The sequence below is a fragment of the Dichotomopilus funicola genome (assembly GCF_033296635.1).
Source record: "Dichotomopilus funicola strain CBS 141.50 unplaced genomic scaffold C8A04scaffold_89, whole genome shotgun sequence".
Taxonomy (NCBI): domain Eukaryota; kingdom Fungi; phylum Ascomycota; class Sordariomycetes; order Sordariales; family Chaetomiaceae; genus Dichotomopilus; species Dichotomopilus funicola.
In genome coordinates this window covers 21,184-37,126 of record NW_026944110.1, presented here as the reverse complement: position 1 = coordinate 37,126, position 15,943 = coordinate 21,184, and the positions used below count along the sequence as shown (strand labels likewise).

General features: G+C 57.1%; 6 protein-coding genes across 6 annotated transcripts; 2 read left to right on the top strand and 4 right to left on the bottom strand.

The window, feature by feature from the left end:
• Window positions 1-679: 679 nt before the first annotated feature.
• Window positions 680-2,358, bottom strand: C8A04DRAFT_40233 (cytochrome b5-like protein; the record flags this gene model as incomplete). Its single annotated transcript, XM_062784869.1, has 4 exons — window positions 680-772; window positions 832-905; window positions 988-2,307; window positions 2,340-2,358. 4 exons carry the CDS (start codon window positions 2,356-2,358, stop codon window positions 680-682), a joined length of 1,506 nt encoding a protein of 501 aa, XP_062633398.1.
• A 1,590-nt stretch (window positions 2,359-3,948) lies between these two features.
• C8A04DRAFT_15319 (SGNH hydrolase-type esterase domain-containing protein) lies at window positions 3,949-4,998 on the top strand (the record flags this gene model as incomplete). The annotated part of the gene is made up of 4 exons (XM_062778440.1): window positions 3,949-4,159; window positions 4,240-4,336; window positions 4,415-4,612; window positions 4,695-4,998. 4 exons carry the CDS (start codon window positions 3,949-3,951, stop codon window positions 4,996-4,998), a joined length of 810 nt encoding a protein of 269 aa, XP_062633397.1.
• Window positions 4,999-5,318: 320 nt separating this feature from the next.
• On the bottom strand, window positions 5,319-6,605 carry C8A04DRAFT_40230 (uncharacterized protein; the record flags this gene model as incomplete). The annotated part of the gene is made up of 1 exon (XM_062784868.1): window positions 5,319-6,605. One exon carries the CDS (start codon window positions 6,603-6,605, stop codon window positions 5,319-5,321), a length of 1,287 nt encoding a protein of 428 aa, XP_062633396.1.
• A 1,636-nt stretch (window positions 6,606-8,241) lies between these two features.
• C8A04DRAFT_15295 (uncharacterized protein) lies at window positions 8,242-9,158 on the top strand (the record flags this gene model as incomplete). The annotated part of the gene is made up of 3 exons (XM_062778431.1): window positions 8,242-8,394; window positions 8,478-8,778; window positions 8,836-9,158. 3 exons carry the CDS (start codon window positions 8,242-8,244, stop codon window positions 9,156-9,158), a joined length of 777 nt encoding a protein of 258 aa, XP_062633395.1.
• Window positions 9,159-9,434: 276 nt separating this feature from the next.
• C8A04DRAFT_32443 (HSCB C-terminal oligomerization domain-containing protein) lies at window positions 9,435-10,388 on the bottom strand (the record flags this gene model as incomplete). The annotated part of the gene is made up of 1 exon (XM_062782097.1): window positions 9,435-10,388. The coding sequence occupies one exon, from the start codon at window positions 10,386-10,388 to the stop codon at window positions 9,435-9,437; it is 954 nt and encodes a 317-aa protein (XP_062633394.1).
• A 738-nt stretch (window positions 10,389-11,126) lies between these two features.
• On the bottom strand, window positions 11,127-13,598 carry C8A04DRAFT_40228 (uncharacterized protein; the record flags this gene model as incomplete). The annotated part of the gene is made up of 2 exons (XM_062784867.1): window positions 11,127-11,329; window positions 11,498-13,598. 2 exons carry the CDS (start codon window positions 13,596-13,598, stop codon window positions 11,127-11,129), a joined length of 2,304 nt encoding a protein of 767 aa, XP_062633393.1.
• Between the last annotated feature and the right edge of the window lie 2,345 nt (window positions 13,599-15,943).

The following is a 15,943-nucleotide window of genomic DNA, read 5'->3' as shown; positions in this document are numbered from 1 at the left end:
CCTAAAGTCGTATCGGCTGCTGCGCCTTCGTCGTGTAACTCTGAAATCATGGTCGCCCTTCTGTGCCGCATACCATCCGGGAGTTGGAGAAGGCCATGGACAGGGGTAGGCGAGCGCACAAGTTCGACGTCAGAAGCTTAACCAAAACCACCTACATAGCACACGAGAAAGGTGAAGTCTTCGACAGCATTCATCCGTCTCAAGCAGTAGATTCGAGGATACATAGAAGCGTTCAACTTCGATACCGGAGCTCCCACACTCCAGGTCTTCCAAATGCAACGGATGCACGGATTCACGACGGTGACGGGCTGCAAGCCAAGCCATCCACCTTCGCGGTGCTCTACACCTACATACACTACCACACCCAGGCAACTCCGTACAGGTGTAGTGTATGAGCGATTTCACCCCGGATTGCCCCATGCCACCCATACAACCGTCAAGGGAACGCCCCAGCTCTTTGAAAGGTCTTCCCCAGAAAACACAGGGGGGGGGCCCGCAACTCCCCCGCAAACAGCGGCCGGCCCGCATCGTCGACTTCCACATGTCAAAAAGTTACCCCGGCCGAGGTCGAGCGAAGAGCGGATCTTGAGGGCACGAATGATCGCCTTTCCCCCGCATACTGCGTACTTGGCAGAAACTTGGCAGCAGCTGAACGATTCAACGAGGGGTTGCTCCGTGTTTAGAGCTTGGCGCGGGACGAGGTCCAGAGGCCGGAGCGGTCCAGGCCAGCGCCACCATTGAAGATGTCTCGCTCGACGATGCTCGTGTTGATCTGGGGCGGGGAAGGTTAATGGAAGAGTTTTCGAGAGACGGAGTAAGAGGGCAACTCACAAAGCGTGGGCCGAGTTCGGATAGGTCTTTGGCCCCCATCATCTTCATACACGTCTCGATCTCACCTTGCAGGACTGGTGGGAGTAGAAATTGTCAGCAAAGAAACCAGCGCGAAGGTTTCGAGTGAGAAACAGGGAAACGCAAGACGAAACCCACTTTCGAACGTCCTCTCCACCCCCTTCCACCCACCAGCACCCAAGCCCCAAAGCGCAGCACGCCCCACGCCAACCGCCTTTGCGCCAAGGCACAGCGCCTTGACGATGTCCGTCCCACGCTTCACGCCACCATCAACCCACACCTCGATGGTATCAAAGACCTCCGGGCAGTACTTCCGGATCTCTAGAAGCGTGTGCACAGCGGGCGGCGACGTGTCGAGAGACCGCCCGCCATGGTTCGATAGGATGACGGCACGGATGGTGCCCGGGTGCTGTCTGGCGTAGCGCGCAGCCAGGTAAGCGTCCTCATGTGTCTGGATGCCCTTCAACACAATGGGTAGCGTGGTATGCTTCGCCAGCCAGGGAAGAGTCGTTTCCCAGGTTAGATCAGCAGCCGTACCGAAGAAGAGTTGCTTGCCCACGCCGCTGTTGGTGTCCGGCTTTTTCGCTGCCGCTGGTTGTGCGTCGCCGGTAGGCTTCGCCGACTCAACCACCAGCCTCGTCTCAAAACCGGCGCGCTCATCATCTTCCCGCTTACTTGGCACCGGCGCGTCCAGCGTCAGCACGATACACTTGTAGTGTTCCGGCATGCGCGCAATCCGTGCCAGCATCGTCTCGCTCTTGGCCCGGTTCGTCTGCACATACAGCTGCCAGCCAAAAATCTGCCCGGGGGCTGCATCAGCCACGATCTGTTCGGGCGTCATGGACGCGTTATGCGAAACCAGTTGCATGGCGCCGAAACGGGAGATGCCGCGCGCGATGCCGGCTTCGCCGTCTGGGTGCGCCAGGCGGGCCATGGCAGCGGGGGAGACGTAGAGTGGCGTGGATAGGCGGTGGCCGAGCAGGGTCGTGGAGGTGTCGGCACGGGTGACGTCGACGAAGACGCGCGGGCGGAGGAGGATGGAGCGGTAAGCGTGGTTGTTGAGGGACTTGCTGAACAGATCGTCCGACGCTGAATAGTAGTAGGCCCAGCACTTTTTAGAGACCTGGCTCGTCGCAGCCGCCTCGATGTCGTCCAGATTGAGCAGCGTATCGAGCGCCGGTGGTGGGGGGCGTTCCTTATCATCCTTCCCCGGCGAGAATTTGCGTTGCATCTTCTTCAAGTCGTCCGCGTCGACGACGCCGAGCTTGGCCTCGGGCTTGAGGTTCTCCTCGAGGGTTCCGGGCGGGTGGATCGGGTCGAACTCGGCCGTGGCATCACGGCCAGCCAGCTGGAGGATAATGCGCGAGCCGCCTGGGTGCTCGGGCAGGAAGTCGGTCACATCGTAAACGGCGCCGTGGAGGACGACCCAGCAGCTTTCGGGGGTGGTGTGCTGGGCGACTGTGACCAGCGACAGAGGTGTGTTAGTAAACCTTTGGAGTTGTTGTCCATGGTGAGTTCAATTGGGGAATAGAAAAGGCGAGACGACGGGAGTGGTCAATTGACTTGATCCAACCCGTTTGGTTTGTTTGAACCTGTCCGGTCTCGGCAATTGTGATCCGGATGCGAACGAGGCTGACTGAGACAGGATTTGATTTGCTTGCCTTCCTCTGCTTTGAAGATTTTGGTCATCTTTCACGATGGACCCTCTACACTGGGAATCCTCGACTTCGACTCCTTGATTCTATCCAAAACAAAACACACAATTGCGAAATCGCAGGTTTGACGTCGGCTGGGGGCTCTCGTAGCATTTTAACACATTCGGGCCGGCACCTGGAGTTGAAGGCCCGCAGCCGATGGCCGGGCCCTTCTTCCGCGAGCAGTGTCACTTGGGGTCAGTTGAGATTGGGGGCTTGCTGATTGGTCCCCTGCCCTGGAGATGACCCCCAAGCTGCCACAGGTGCCCCCAAAGCTCCAGGCCTGAGTGAGCGGATTGTGGAGTCCGAACCTTCGACCTGGGGCGGTTGATGCCGGCTTCTGGGGGAGCGGTGGCCGTTGTTCCGCGCCGGTTGGAGGGAAAATCGGCCTCCGAATGTCGGTACCCACTGGCACCATGCTCGGGGGGGATTAATCCGAGCCTGGGCGTGGGAGGTTCGCCGACACGGGAGCTGTCGAAGCTCTCCGGCCATCTTAACAAAAACGTTTTTTCTTCTTATTTACAAAGGAGGAACCCCCCTTTCAAGTTGACAGAAAGAGATTTCTAGTTTCAAGAGCTTTCCAGGGGGGTTGTATGTTTTTGATAGGGTCGCTGACATCCACGCAACACAGGCTGCCTGGTGCAGGGCGTTTGTCATTCACAGACCGATGACGCATTCACAAACACCCCGATTCGAGGGTCCCATCCTGGGTTGTTCTTTCCGTTGTTTCGCTTTCAAAGCTTCAAATTAGGAGAGTTTTTACATATCAACTCGCATTTCTTTTCTTGGATATTTCCGGACTTATTCAGAACTACAGGCGACGGTTTACCGCCCTCAAGGCTCAGTGTCTCCAAGAACAACGTGAATTCCAACTGCATCAGTGCACATGCGCATGCACCACCGCCAAGTTAGCGGTTACCGCGGGGCCAGACCAGGCTGACACACCCCCGCCATTGCATCGTCCTCCAACAACAGCTCAGCTGCCTCAGCCCCGTGCACCTTGTTTGCACCTTGTTTGCCCAGCTCTGCATTTCGGAAGACACCAGCCTTACTGGCCTTTTTCTGTCGCTTGTTCTTTTCACCCGGTGAACTGCATCGCGGTGTCCGACCGGTCAATACACGAAGTCCGCCATCTATTAAACACTTGGCTGATTGCCATCGACAGCCACTACGTAGCCTTCTTCAACCTGTGTCGCCCTTGCGCCCCGTTTCCCCTCTTTCCGGCCTCCGAAATAAACAAACCCGCCCGGGGCCAAACCACCCACCCATCCATCCCTCCAACCTCCAACTCCCCATCCAAACACGCCGCCTCGCAATCCAACCACCCGAGCCCACGTCCACCAAATCAGCCAACCAACCAACCCACCCGCGTATGGGCACTCTCCTCACCAAACTCAAACACAAAATGGCCTCCCCCCCAGAACTCCGCGTGCTCTGCTTCGGCGACTCGCTGACCGCGGGGTACGCCTCGTGGGGCGCGATCCACCACCCTTACCAGGAGATGCTGGAGCAGATCCTATCGATGGCCTATCCGGATTTGAAGGTCGAGACGCTCGAGGATGGCGTGCCTGGGGCAATGGTCAAGAATGGGTTTCAGACGAGGATGAATGCGCATTGTACGTATGATGGGTTTAGCTGGAGGTTTTGGTGTATGGGTTGTTTTGCTGACGTTTGGGTTGTCGGGGTGGTGATTTAGTCGCGGGACCGAAGGACAAGAAGAAGAGGAGCGCTGATGAGGAGGGTAGTCAGGATGGGCAGGTGTTTGACTGGGCGATCGTGCTGGGCGGGACCAAGTATGATTTCTTCTTCCCCCTTCTCCAGCCCTCCCGTGTACTGGACGCCGCGAACAGGTTACTAACAAAACCACACAGCGACCTGGCCGTAGGCTTCCCAGTCGAAGACATATTCGAAGCCCTCAAGGAAGTCTGGAACGTGCCACTCGCCCACAAATGCAAAGTCCTCGCCCTCACGGTACCAGAAACCGGCTCCAAGGGCGCCATCCGCGAACGCATGGACGCCCGCCGCAACAAACTCAACGATCTGATCAAGGGGTATAAACGCGAGAATTTGTACGTCCCTCCCCCCCTCCCCCCTTCCCCCATATTCCCTCGCCAGATACCTATACTAACCCCCTCTTCTCCATATCCACAGCCACGTCTTCGACCTAAACGCCGTCCTCCCCTACCACGCCCTCTCCGAGCAAGACCGCACCCGCTACTGGGACGACCTGGTCCACCTGACACCGGACGGGTACGACTGGATGGGCAACAAGATCGGGGTGGCGCTGGTGAGCCTGTTGGCGGCGGAGAAGGTCAACAGTCCGCAGCGGCCGCAGAAGAGGAGGCGGATTTTTAAGGGGGATGATAATCAGTTTGAGGAGGAGAAGGAGGATGGGGAGGGGGGAGGGGGGATTGAGAGGGGGTATGTGGTTGTGAGAAGGGTGGATTTGGAGTGATTAAGGGCGGGAAGTTAATTCTTGAGCGTTTGTCCGGGCTTGTTGTTGGTTTGTTTGGGTTGTTTGGGTTCGGGCTTCTCTTTGTTGGTCTGTTAGGGGTTTCGGATATGGGATTGATACACTGGATGGATGGACCGGCGTTTTGGGGCATCAGAGAGTTATTACTGCAAACAAGAGATATCAAGATGGAACCAGGCATCTTATAAAGAATTTGGGAAATCATTTGCTTCATTCATCATAATTATTTATGTCTGGGTAGGTCTCTACGCACACGACCTTTTGTCCATCATTCATTCATTCGTCCATCTACAGTCCCGTGGTCATACCGCAATATGCGCAGCCACAAACTCAGGAAACTCGGCCTGCAGCCCATCCGTCAACTGCTCCAAGTCCTCCGCCAGCGCCTGCACATTCCCATCCCACCTACGCATCTCCTTCGCAACAGGCACCTGCGCCCTCGTCCCCCAACCCTTCTTTTCCCCGGCCGCGTCCCCGCCGACAAACAAAATAATCCGCTCAATCTGATCAATCGACCCAGCCAACCGCCCTTGCTCAATCATCCGCGCCGTCGTGTCCTCCGCCTTCTGCCCGTCCAATCCAAGCAGCAATCCAAGTTCATCAAAACCGATGTTAGCATACAGCCGACTGGCGCTCAGCAGGTTGTGCTCCACCACCGCCTTGGCCAGCACCGTCGACCCGTCCGCCGTCTTGGCCAACTGGTGCGGCGCCAGGTCCTGCGCGAACTTGTCCACCTCGCCCGTGCTCAACAACCGGTCAAAAAACATCTTCTCCAGGATTCCATGCTCCTCCAATCCCGCCGCCCGCTCGTCCTTGTACAACTGACCCAGCGCGCGACTGCGCATCGGGCCCGCGGGGGCTAGCACAGCGCACTTGATGGCCATGCCCAGGGTGTGCAGACGCTCGTCCTCGGCGATGGCGGGGGAGAAGGAGATGTCGTGGTAGCTCTTGGCGGCCTGGAGGAACTGGCGGTTGGAGTCCTGGATGCGGGCGGCGGAGAGGCGGAAGTGGAGGTTGAGTTCGGCGTCGGCGACGTCGTGCATTACGTTCTTGAGCTTGTTGAGGTAGGTCTCGGCTGACGTGCTGTCGTCGACCTCGAGGTAGTTGCGCACGATGCGGATCCATATGGCGGCCTTGTCGGCGTCGGGTACGCGTCGCTGGGAACTGTCGAGCGGGATCTCGGCGAGCAGCTTGGCGGCGGCGAGGAACTCGTCTTGGGCTTCGTAGGCTGTGGCGACTTGCTCGCGGAGCGCGGCGGCTTGGTCCGTGAGGGAGGTGGCGAGGGGGGAGTCGGGGATTGCGGTGATGACGTGCTGGCCGACGTCGATGGTTAGGTCGGGGTCGTTGTTCGGGAGGTTGCGGAGGGTGGTTAGGAGGTCGGTCAGGAGCGTGCGGGTGTTGACGACGCCGAGGGTGCCGGATAGGGCGGCGTTGGCGAAAGCGATGAGGTCGGCGGTGGTGGTGGTGGTGGTGCTACTTGAGGAGGCGGTCGCGGAAGACTGGATAGTGCTGAGGATGGCCTGGTAGTCCGCGAGGCTGGCCTTGTTGCCGGCCTCGGCCAGCGCCGTCGTGACCTGCGGCGACGCCATTTTGGAATTTCTCCACTCGAGATTACCTCAAGATTTGGTGGTTGATGATCGGGGATCGGTCTTAGTATTTAGGATCTCGGTGAAAAAAAAAAACATCCAGCCGTGTCAAGTCGGTTGTTTGAGTGTTGGATATTTGTTGTTTGCGTAAGGCTGAGTTGGGGAGCTCCAGAAGCTCGCCTGGGCTGCCTATCGGCAGGTGGGGTTGGCGGGGTGGTGGGGTCCAGAAGTCTGGCCCAGCCCGGAACTCAGGGTCCTCCTTCCCTCCACCACGTAAATTATCCCAGGCTCCTTCTCACTTGATCATGTTGAGCAGCTCTTTCCTGTCAACTTTTCGTAATTTCTTGGAGTGTACGTTGAGTTGAGTATGTATTCTTGAAAATTACAAACGACCAACATTGAAATAGAGACCGATTCGTTGACTTCGTTCAACCGTGGCTTTAAACCACCACCGGCTTTTTTGCTAGTCTCAACTTTTTTCCTTACTTACATTCGAAATGCCGAGGGAAAAAAAGAAACAAATTCGCCGAGGTGTCAAAACATCTTTCAGTGCAAATGCCCTCGAAGGCCGGACTTGAAATTACATTTGACTCCCAGCGGCCCAAACGGCGGGCCAATTCAGTACCACTCTACTCCATCTACAGTTCACCTAAGCGCGCGCTTCCCTGCCTCATGTTCATTACCTGCACAAAAGTTCAAAACATCTTTACAAAGAAACCCTAAAAATACCTGATCCTACCTTGACATGCCGCCTGCTTCAGTGTTGAATTGCTGTTGCCAATGGGACTGGCCCGTGTCGACGGTCTCTTACAGGTACCGTTTCTTAATTACCCCTTTCTTTGTTTCCTCGCTCTCGCTCCAAGGTCGTTTCTTCACCTCACCTAGAAAGTTCAAGAGAACGGCAAGTGTGGGCATTCTTTCAACCATCTTTACCAGACCTCAACCTAGGCTAGGCCACTTTTCTTTGGCCAGGCCGGGCTTTTTTGATCTGTACCCTTACGCTATGACACTTAACATTGCAGGTTTACTCCCCTGACTCTTTGTTCACCCGTACAAACCCCTAGCCAGGGGCAGCTACCTGGCCACCATCCAGGCCTCCTTCCCCTTACCTCCCCTTATCCCCCTTATGGCAGACACAATCCCACCCAAGCCGCCATCGGCGAGAAATCCGTTTCATCGCCCAAATGTTGATCTCCCGCGATCATCGCCATTGGATCCACGGTCCTGGAAGCCTGGGCCAGGAACCGCCCGCTTGTCCCGCAACGCCATTGTTGAGGCCGGTGATGGTTGTTTCAGGGGGTACGTGAGGCTTCACTGGCGTCTAGGTGTCTACCTAAAGGGTTGTGGGCGGTTGCTACGTAGTATGGGATGCGGCCGGTAAGGGGATGAATGCCAGCCATGCGCGTGATGTGATACTATTGTCTATTGAGGTGTGAAGAGTATAAGACGGGAGGGCTTTTCGCTGTTTAGGTTCCCTCTTTCTTCTACATCATCATCAACCGCATCTTTTCCTACTCTTCTCTCCTCACAACGATTGACTCGTTTCTGCTTCGTGATATTGACGCAGGCCGTCGTTCATTCATACCTCCATTCCTAAAGCACAACATCTTTTCTCATCAACAACCATTCATCTGCCAAAATGCTCACCCACGCCACCGTCCTCGCTCTCGCCCTGACACCGCTGGCCTCCGCCCACGGCAAAGTCGCCGTCGTAACCGGTAACGCCGGCGGCAACGGCACCGCCCTCGCCATCCAAGGCGGTATCGTCCCCGGTTCCGGGCCTAACTCCAAGGTATGTACACCCACCCACCAACCACCCTGCCATCCTCCGATCCCTCCCACAACCCTAAAATATTGACTAAAGGAAAAAAAAAGACCGAAGTAGACACCACAGTCTTCCACCACACCTCCATCCGTACCAACGGCCTCGGCAAAACAACCGGCGCAGGCCACAACGACCTCGGCCAGCTCGTCCATGCCATGGCACTGTCGGGTCCCACGCTGCCCCAACTCACCCCCGGCGGCAACCTCACGGGTATCTTCCATGTCGTTACGGCTGATGGCGCCGGGCCCATCCAGGCTGTGCTGGATACCACGGCTACGGGGCAGTTTTCGGATGGCGTGCCGTTGACTGTGGTGATGCAGATTCCGGGGGTAGGGGGAAATTTTGTGGGGGGTGATGGGAATGGTAACAACGGCAATGGGGGTAATAGGGGGAATAGGGGTAACAGAGGAAACAACAACAAACGCTCCCTGAACCCTCTCAGTTGGCTACGCAAACGCGGCGCGGCCAACGTGAACCAGAGCTTCGAGTTCGCGTTTGCCGTGCCCGAGAACACCACGTGTACCGGGGTCGTGGCCGGGATGACGGGTGTGTGTCTGGTCAAGGTGGCGAATGCGAACCAGGCGGGCCCGTTTGGGGGGGTCGTGCCTGTGCAGATGGTTGCTGCGGGTGCTGCTGCGCCTGTTGTTACTGGTGGGACTGGTGTTGGGGCTGGGACTGGGACTGGGACTGGTTCGGGTGTGGTTGTTTGTGGGGGGACGGGTCAGGCGTGATGGGAAGGCTAGAGAGAGTTCGATGGATGGGCTGGGAGAGATGTGCGGTGTATAAGAGGTGTTAGGGAGAGGTGGGGTGGGTGAGAAATGAAAGACCTGTATATATCGCAATCGGGAGTGTCATATCAAAGTACATAGCACATAAACACCACTTACAAACCACAAACCCGCTCATATCCATACATATCAGTCGTCCATCTCCCACACCACTCCTTTCACACCCTTTCAAACCCCTTTGCCAACCCTCATACACACCCACCCCCCCCTAATACTCCCCTAATGCTGCAAAACAACCTCCTTCCCCCTCTCCCACCCCCTCACCCCCTCCCTAATATTAACCCAATACCTCAACCTCACCGCCTCCGCCCTGGCCCCCTGCACATCCCCCTCTTCCAACGCTCTCCCCAACCCCTCCTCACAAGCCTCAATCCTCCCCTCATTCTCCACCCGTACCCCTTCCAAATCCGCCTCAGTCTGCGCCTCCTCCATGACCTCCCTTGCCTCGAGCACGGTCATCAACAGTTCGGGGTCGGGGGCCCCGCCGTGCTGGTTGGCTTCGTCGCCTTCGAGGTCGATGTGGTGGAGCTCGTGGAGGAGGTATTGCGCCCGCAGGAGGGGGGAGGAGAGGGTTTTATAGGCGGTGTTAATTAGTGCCGAGGTGGCTTCGGCGCGGATGCGGGCGGGGGAGTGGTTTTTGTTTTTGCTGTTGTTTGTACTTGTGCTCGCGTTGGTATCCGGTGTGTCGTCAGTCGCTGTGTTGTTGTTGGCGTCGGACGTCCCGGGCTGCGCAGCGTGGTGGTGAAAGTCTGGATGCGACGCGGCTTGCAGGCGGAGGAACTCGGCGCGGAGTGCGCGCAGGTCGATGGCGAACTTGCCCGCTGGGGGCGGGCCGTCGGGTAAGGTCTGGGGGAAGAGGGCGTAGTACGCCGGGATCTCGGAAGGTGTCGAGGAGGAGGAAGACGAATCATCGGTAGTAGTAGTGGAAGTGGTTGTTGTTGTGGAGTTGGGCCTCCTCTGGCTATATAATGACCGGCGCGCGGCTGTTATCGACGTCTGCGGGCGAGATATTGTGGCAGTTTGGAGGGCGCGTCGAGAAGGTATCGTGACGCGAGATGCTGTTGCGAAAGAGGTACCCCGAACAGCTAACGTCGGTTGAGCCTCTCGCCGGCAAGCCGCGCATATCTGGTGAGCGGCTGCGCGCCCGGGAGCGAGGCTTGAGAAGGAGCGCATGTTGTTGCTGTCGTCTTTTGTTTTGTCCTTTCCTTCTTTCTTCGTCTTCTTCTTCGCCGTCGATCTTTACAAGCTGAGAGCAAAGGCAAGAATGGTTGTCTTCAGGTCTGCCGTGATATGAAACTAGCCGGTCGTTTTCAATTCGGTGCGGAAAGGTCGTCTCAAACCCAAGCGGGTAAAGTTAATCGCCACACCGGAGCTCGGATGGATCGCGGAGTGAGATTCGGAATTTCGAGGCAAAAGTCCCGCCCGGAGCCGAGACCAGCGAAAATGACGTCGGCACGGTGGGACCGAGTCCAAGTTCACTTTTCACCGCCTTCCGAAAATAGAGACATGGACAAATGCTGCCAGGTACCCCTGACCCACTTGGCCGGTTGACCCCTGGCCCTGCGCCCAGGCCTCTTGCTTGGACTGTCACTCATGGCATTTTCAGAATCCGATACCGAATTCCAGACAGAAGACGAATAAGAATTAGATGGGGAAGAACTTGCCTCAGGTGTGGTGTGGAATAAACCATCCGTTTCTCTCACGAAATGCACAGCCATGCCATACCGTTATGCTCAAGTCCATGCTAAATTATTACACCAATAATAATACAACCCTAGTTATCGCAAATATGTGTCCCAAGTATCGTAACATCATGCATGCCCAGAATGATATGCCCGGTTGTCCCGTATTTCCATATTTCCATGTCAAAATCTTATTCTCCTCCCATGCATTGATAGATGTAGTTCCCCTTCATGAAAGTACCACCCCCCTCCATCTTCCCCTCTCCTGATGCCACCATCGTTCCTGGTCCTTCTTATCCACCACCATCCCACTATACGTGTTCCACCGTCCCGTACACCCTTCCCCTCGCGTATCCGGCGTGTCCCCGTTCGTCTCATCACCAGCACCACCAGCACTACTACCACGACGACTCCCACTCCCACCCAAGAACCCTTCCACATCACTCTCCGCATCGACCCCTCCATCCCCCCAGTCCTTCTCCCTCTTTTTCGACTTTTTCTGCTTCTTCTGCTTCTTTTTCTCTTCCCTATCGCTATTATACCCATTACTATTACTATTATTATTACTTCCCAATGCAGTCTTCTCCCCACCAACACCACCACCGAAAAACCCAACCATTTCCCCTCCATCATCCCGCATCATATCCTCCACACTAACCACCCCACCTCCTTCATCCGTCGCACCCGACGCCACATCGGGCGAGAGCACATACCGGATCCGGGACTCCACATGCCCCAAAAAGGCGCCAATCCCAAACTTTTCAACCATGGCGCCTTGGTCTTCGTCAAAGACGTGAACGAGGTAGCGGGGAATGCGCTGGGCGGCTTCGAGACGAGCTTGGGCGGCAAGACGCGCCTGGGCGAGGTTGCTGTTTTCGCGTGGGATCAGGGCGTCCAAGGGGGGGAAGAGAGGGGATTGAGGAGTTGGAGTGTTGGCGCCGCCGTTGCCAGTGCCGTTGGGGGTGTTGGGACGGCTGTTGGTGCGGCTACGGGAGCGGAAGGGGTTCATAGAGGTCGGGGTAGACCGACCGAAACTGAGGCCGCTGCTGCCGTTTCCTGTCGGAGTAGCAGCGGCCCCTCCGCTGTTGGTAGACGAGAAACTCGAGCTGTTGCGAGTATGTCCCCAGGGTGTCGTGTTCTGGCCTGTCTGGCCCGGAACGGGGAACAGCCCGCGGTATCGGTCCGTCGGGTGATCCACGCGCTCACGCGGTGCGCAGAGAGACTGGAACAGCCCGTCTGGATCGTTCGGTGTGCACAAGGCCCGCAGCGATGGGAACCCGCCAGCTGAGATGCTCCGCGCAAGAATGGTATCGGCCGGGGTCGACGTGTTCGGTAAATAGGGGATATCCCAGTGAAGTTTTCGGAGGGACTGCGAAGCGAGATAAGGGAAAAGGATCATGAACTCGTCGGGCGGCATCTCGGGGGCGTAGGTTTGAACGATGGTGAATGTTTCAAGGCGGACAAGGTACGAAAGGATGCGGGCGATGGCCGGAAGTGACTCGACGTTCATCTGGAGCAGTGTGAGGGCGCTGAGGGACGTGCTTGTTCGGCGGGTTGCAAGCGCGGAGAGGCCGGCGGTCGTAACACCCGTGCATGAGCTGAGTGACAGTTTCCTCAGTGCAGGCAGCGCGAGGAGGTTCCTGTCATTGAAGGCCGTTGGGGGCATGTGAGAAAGGTAGAGGTTCTGCAGCGCTGGCAACGCTCGAATCGTACCGCCCAGCAAGCTGGGGGGGCTCAACGCCGCCCCTGGCTGACAGTGCACAACCAGCGTGGTGAGCTGCCTCCAGTCCGCGTGGAAACCCATAAACAGTTGTGACTCCTGTGGTTCCAGGTCACCTGGTCCCCATCGCGCCTCCTGCGGGCGCATCCTCTGCTGCTGTTGTTTTGCCGATGGTTCCAAGATCCAGTTCATCTCTTTCAGCTTCGGCCGTGTCGACAGGGCTTGGAACAAGCGCTGAAACGAGTGGTCGTACGTCGGGTGGTAGCCTACCAGCCGTTCCAGGTTGGGACAGGCCATCACCACCGACGCGACTAGGTCGTTGTACGCGATCAACCCAACCGACATCGGCCTAGCAGGCGGCTTCAGCGACCGCACGGCCGCCGCGATTTGCGCATTCGCTCTCAACGTCCGTCGGAGCAACACCAGTCGCGAGCCGTAAGCTGTCTTGGTCCGCTTCTTCATCGCAGGCGATTCGTGGCCCACCAGTTGAATGTGTTGATATAACGCTTCGCGGGCATACTTGAGAAACTTGCGAGCGCTGATCGCCACCGAGCAACAGTCCCGCATCCAGCACGTCGCGCAGCTGTTGCTTCCCGGCCGCAGGTGCAGCTTGCGCAGTTCCGCCAGGATCAGCTCCAGAATCTCCCCGGGTAGTGCCGCAAACTGCTCCCCTGGCTGGGCCTTCTTCCGCTGCTTGATGGGCGCTGGCCGATGCCAGGGATAACTTTGCCCGCCTGCACCGTTCTGCCATGTCACTGGTGCTGAAGACGTCCGCGGGCTGTACGAATCAAAGCTCGTCTGGCTGCTCGTGAACGACGAAGTGCGCACACGGCTGTCGACGCTGTCGTGCCCGACGCTGCTGGTCGTTACCGAACTGGTGCTGCTGCTGTTGGACAACCGCCGGGGCTTGTTGTATCCGCCGGCACGCTCCGGGCTCCCTCCGGGGAACGAGCCGTCCGGGTGGGCCGTGGGCATGTGCATCGGGGGCGGATGCCCCTTCACGGGCCCTTCCGATCCTGGCTGCGAGTTGGCCATCTTCTGCATCCCCGTGCTGGCCCGTTGTGTCCTTTGCACAAACGCTCTCTCCTCGGTCGGATACATCGCTAATGGGCCGTCGACGGGCGAACGTGGCGGCCGGAGACGAGGAGGCGCAGCAGTAGGTTTTAATACCGGAGACCGGCTTGTTTGGGAAGAATTTCGGGATCGCGCTGGGGGCGGCTTCAATAGCGCCTCATCATCACTATTAATAGTGTACCATCGAAGAATTGCCGAGGCGGAGAAGGTGTGCCGATGCTTGACTTTATTAAAGAACGCTGGGGGCGGGCTGTGTAAGTCGAGGACCGGACTCTGGCGTCAGCAACCGTTGATACCTCCCCTCTCAAAGTGACACCTTATTTACCACAGCTGGGGAAAAATATGTTCTAGAAAATAAAGTGGAAGGCAAAAGGAAAAAAACAAGATGGGGACGTTGTTGCGTGATGTTGGGGATGAGCGAGGGTGTGTGGGCCGAATTGGCCATTTTAAAATGACATGTCGATCTCAGCCGCAAGCCGTGGGCGGCAGTTCAGTGAACATCGTTGCGCTTATTGGATTGCTCTGCTTGCTCTTTCCAGCCAAGCCGGCCCAGGACCGATCAATTATCGAGTCTGCCTCTTCATTCAGCCTGCAACCTGCAGCCTTTCAATAAACTCGGGGCGTCGAGTCATAGCGCGTCTTGTACATTCTGCAGGCGCCAGGACGCTAAAAGGAGAAATATTCCCATGCGTGACGCAGGAACGCGACGCACCAAGCACTCGCTGGTTGGTCCGACGGGTACGAGGTTGGGTGCTCACGTTGGCCACTTGGGATGGATATAACGCACGCCACGAATGAAAAAGGTGGAAACTAGCGTGTGGCTTCACGCGTGCAACCCATCCTTTTGCCTCAAACCTCCAAATATGCGGGGGAAACAATGGGCCTCGGAGTGGATGGATGGATGGATGTTCGTCCGTCTTTTTCTCGCAAGAAATCTTGGAAACTGTTGCTGTTTGCCCATGATCGGCGCTTCGCCAGTCGACAAACAGAGTCTCGTCCGTCTGGGAAACCTGGTGTTTCTGGATGGTTGCGCCCAAAAGGAGCACTCCCAGAACCAAAAGCAGAAGTGACATCCATGAAGGAAAACAGGGGTCGGAAGCAAGGGGGAAGGTGCAGTTGGCCCGAGCGCGAAAAAGGGAAAGGGGTTCCCCAACGTTCCACCCGTCGGCCAACCATCTCCGGCTTGGCAAATGGCGACATGAGAGCACCTGAAGTGAACAACAATTCGCGCTCTTTGTGTTCGAGGTCGCGGGGAGTGATGAAATAAAAATAAGACAAAAAGCCAATGGGCAAAGTGAAGGTCGACAAAAGCTGCTCACCGAGATTCTGTCTTGCCGTCCTGTTTTGCACCGCTCGAGGCTGCCTCTGGGGGCTGACTGCTCGCGGTTGAGGGAGCCTCCCTCTCCCGAAGCCCGTCCCCGCCGTCTGGACGATGGGATTTGAGTCCTTGAGGCCGTTTCCGCAGCACATTGCCCTTCGTGGTGACATCGCTCGAGGAGAGCGAGTTTCTCCTTCCGGTCACAAAGTCCCGTAGCGACGACAGCGACGATACAGAACTTTCGCTGTTCCGCCTCTTCCGGCCACTCCATGACCATGACGACCTTGTCGGGGTTGGTGAGGATGAGGCCGGCGTGCTAGCGGGAGTGGTGGCCATAATTTGAGAACCCGATACCGCGATAGGGGCAGTCGTTCGTTATTGTCGGCTCAAGGTTAGGAACCGGGAATCGGGGGGCATCCTCCGCCGGTACTCATCAATATCGAACGTTTACGTTGAAATTTCGTCGACGCAGCGTCGGCAAGGTGTTTCGAGTCTGTCGTTTCGAGTTATGTCTTTGCCCGCGAGGATTCCTAACCCCTCCTTCTTTCTCCCTGGCCTCTAACGAGTGTGGTAGGAACGCCGAGGCTAGGAGGGAGTTTCCTCCCACCAGCAGCAATTTTCCACTTGCGTTGAAGTCAAGCCCGTAGGTTGACAATACAACGTTGGATACAACGTTGGATCGGGACGATGGTGGTTGCCCCGCTTTCAGAGATCGTATTGGCCTCGGCGTGAACGGGGGTCGCCGAGTCTCACACAGTGGTCGAACAAGGCAAAAGAGGGAAAAGCTCATCAACAACATCCAAAATTAAAAAGAGCGGGTGCTATGTTTAATAAGATGTGTCCAACCGATCGCGGTCTCAGACAACAAAAAAAACTTCGACACGCCACGCCAAGCCGTTCCGCAGGCCTCCATTGCCCGAGCCTGAGCCGGCAC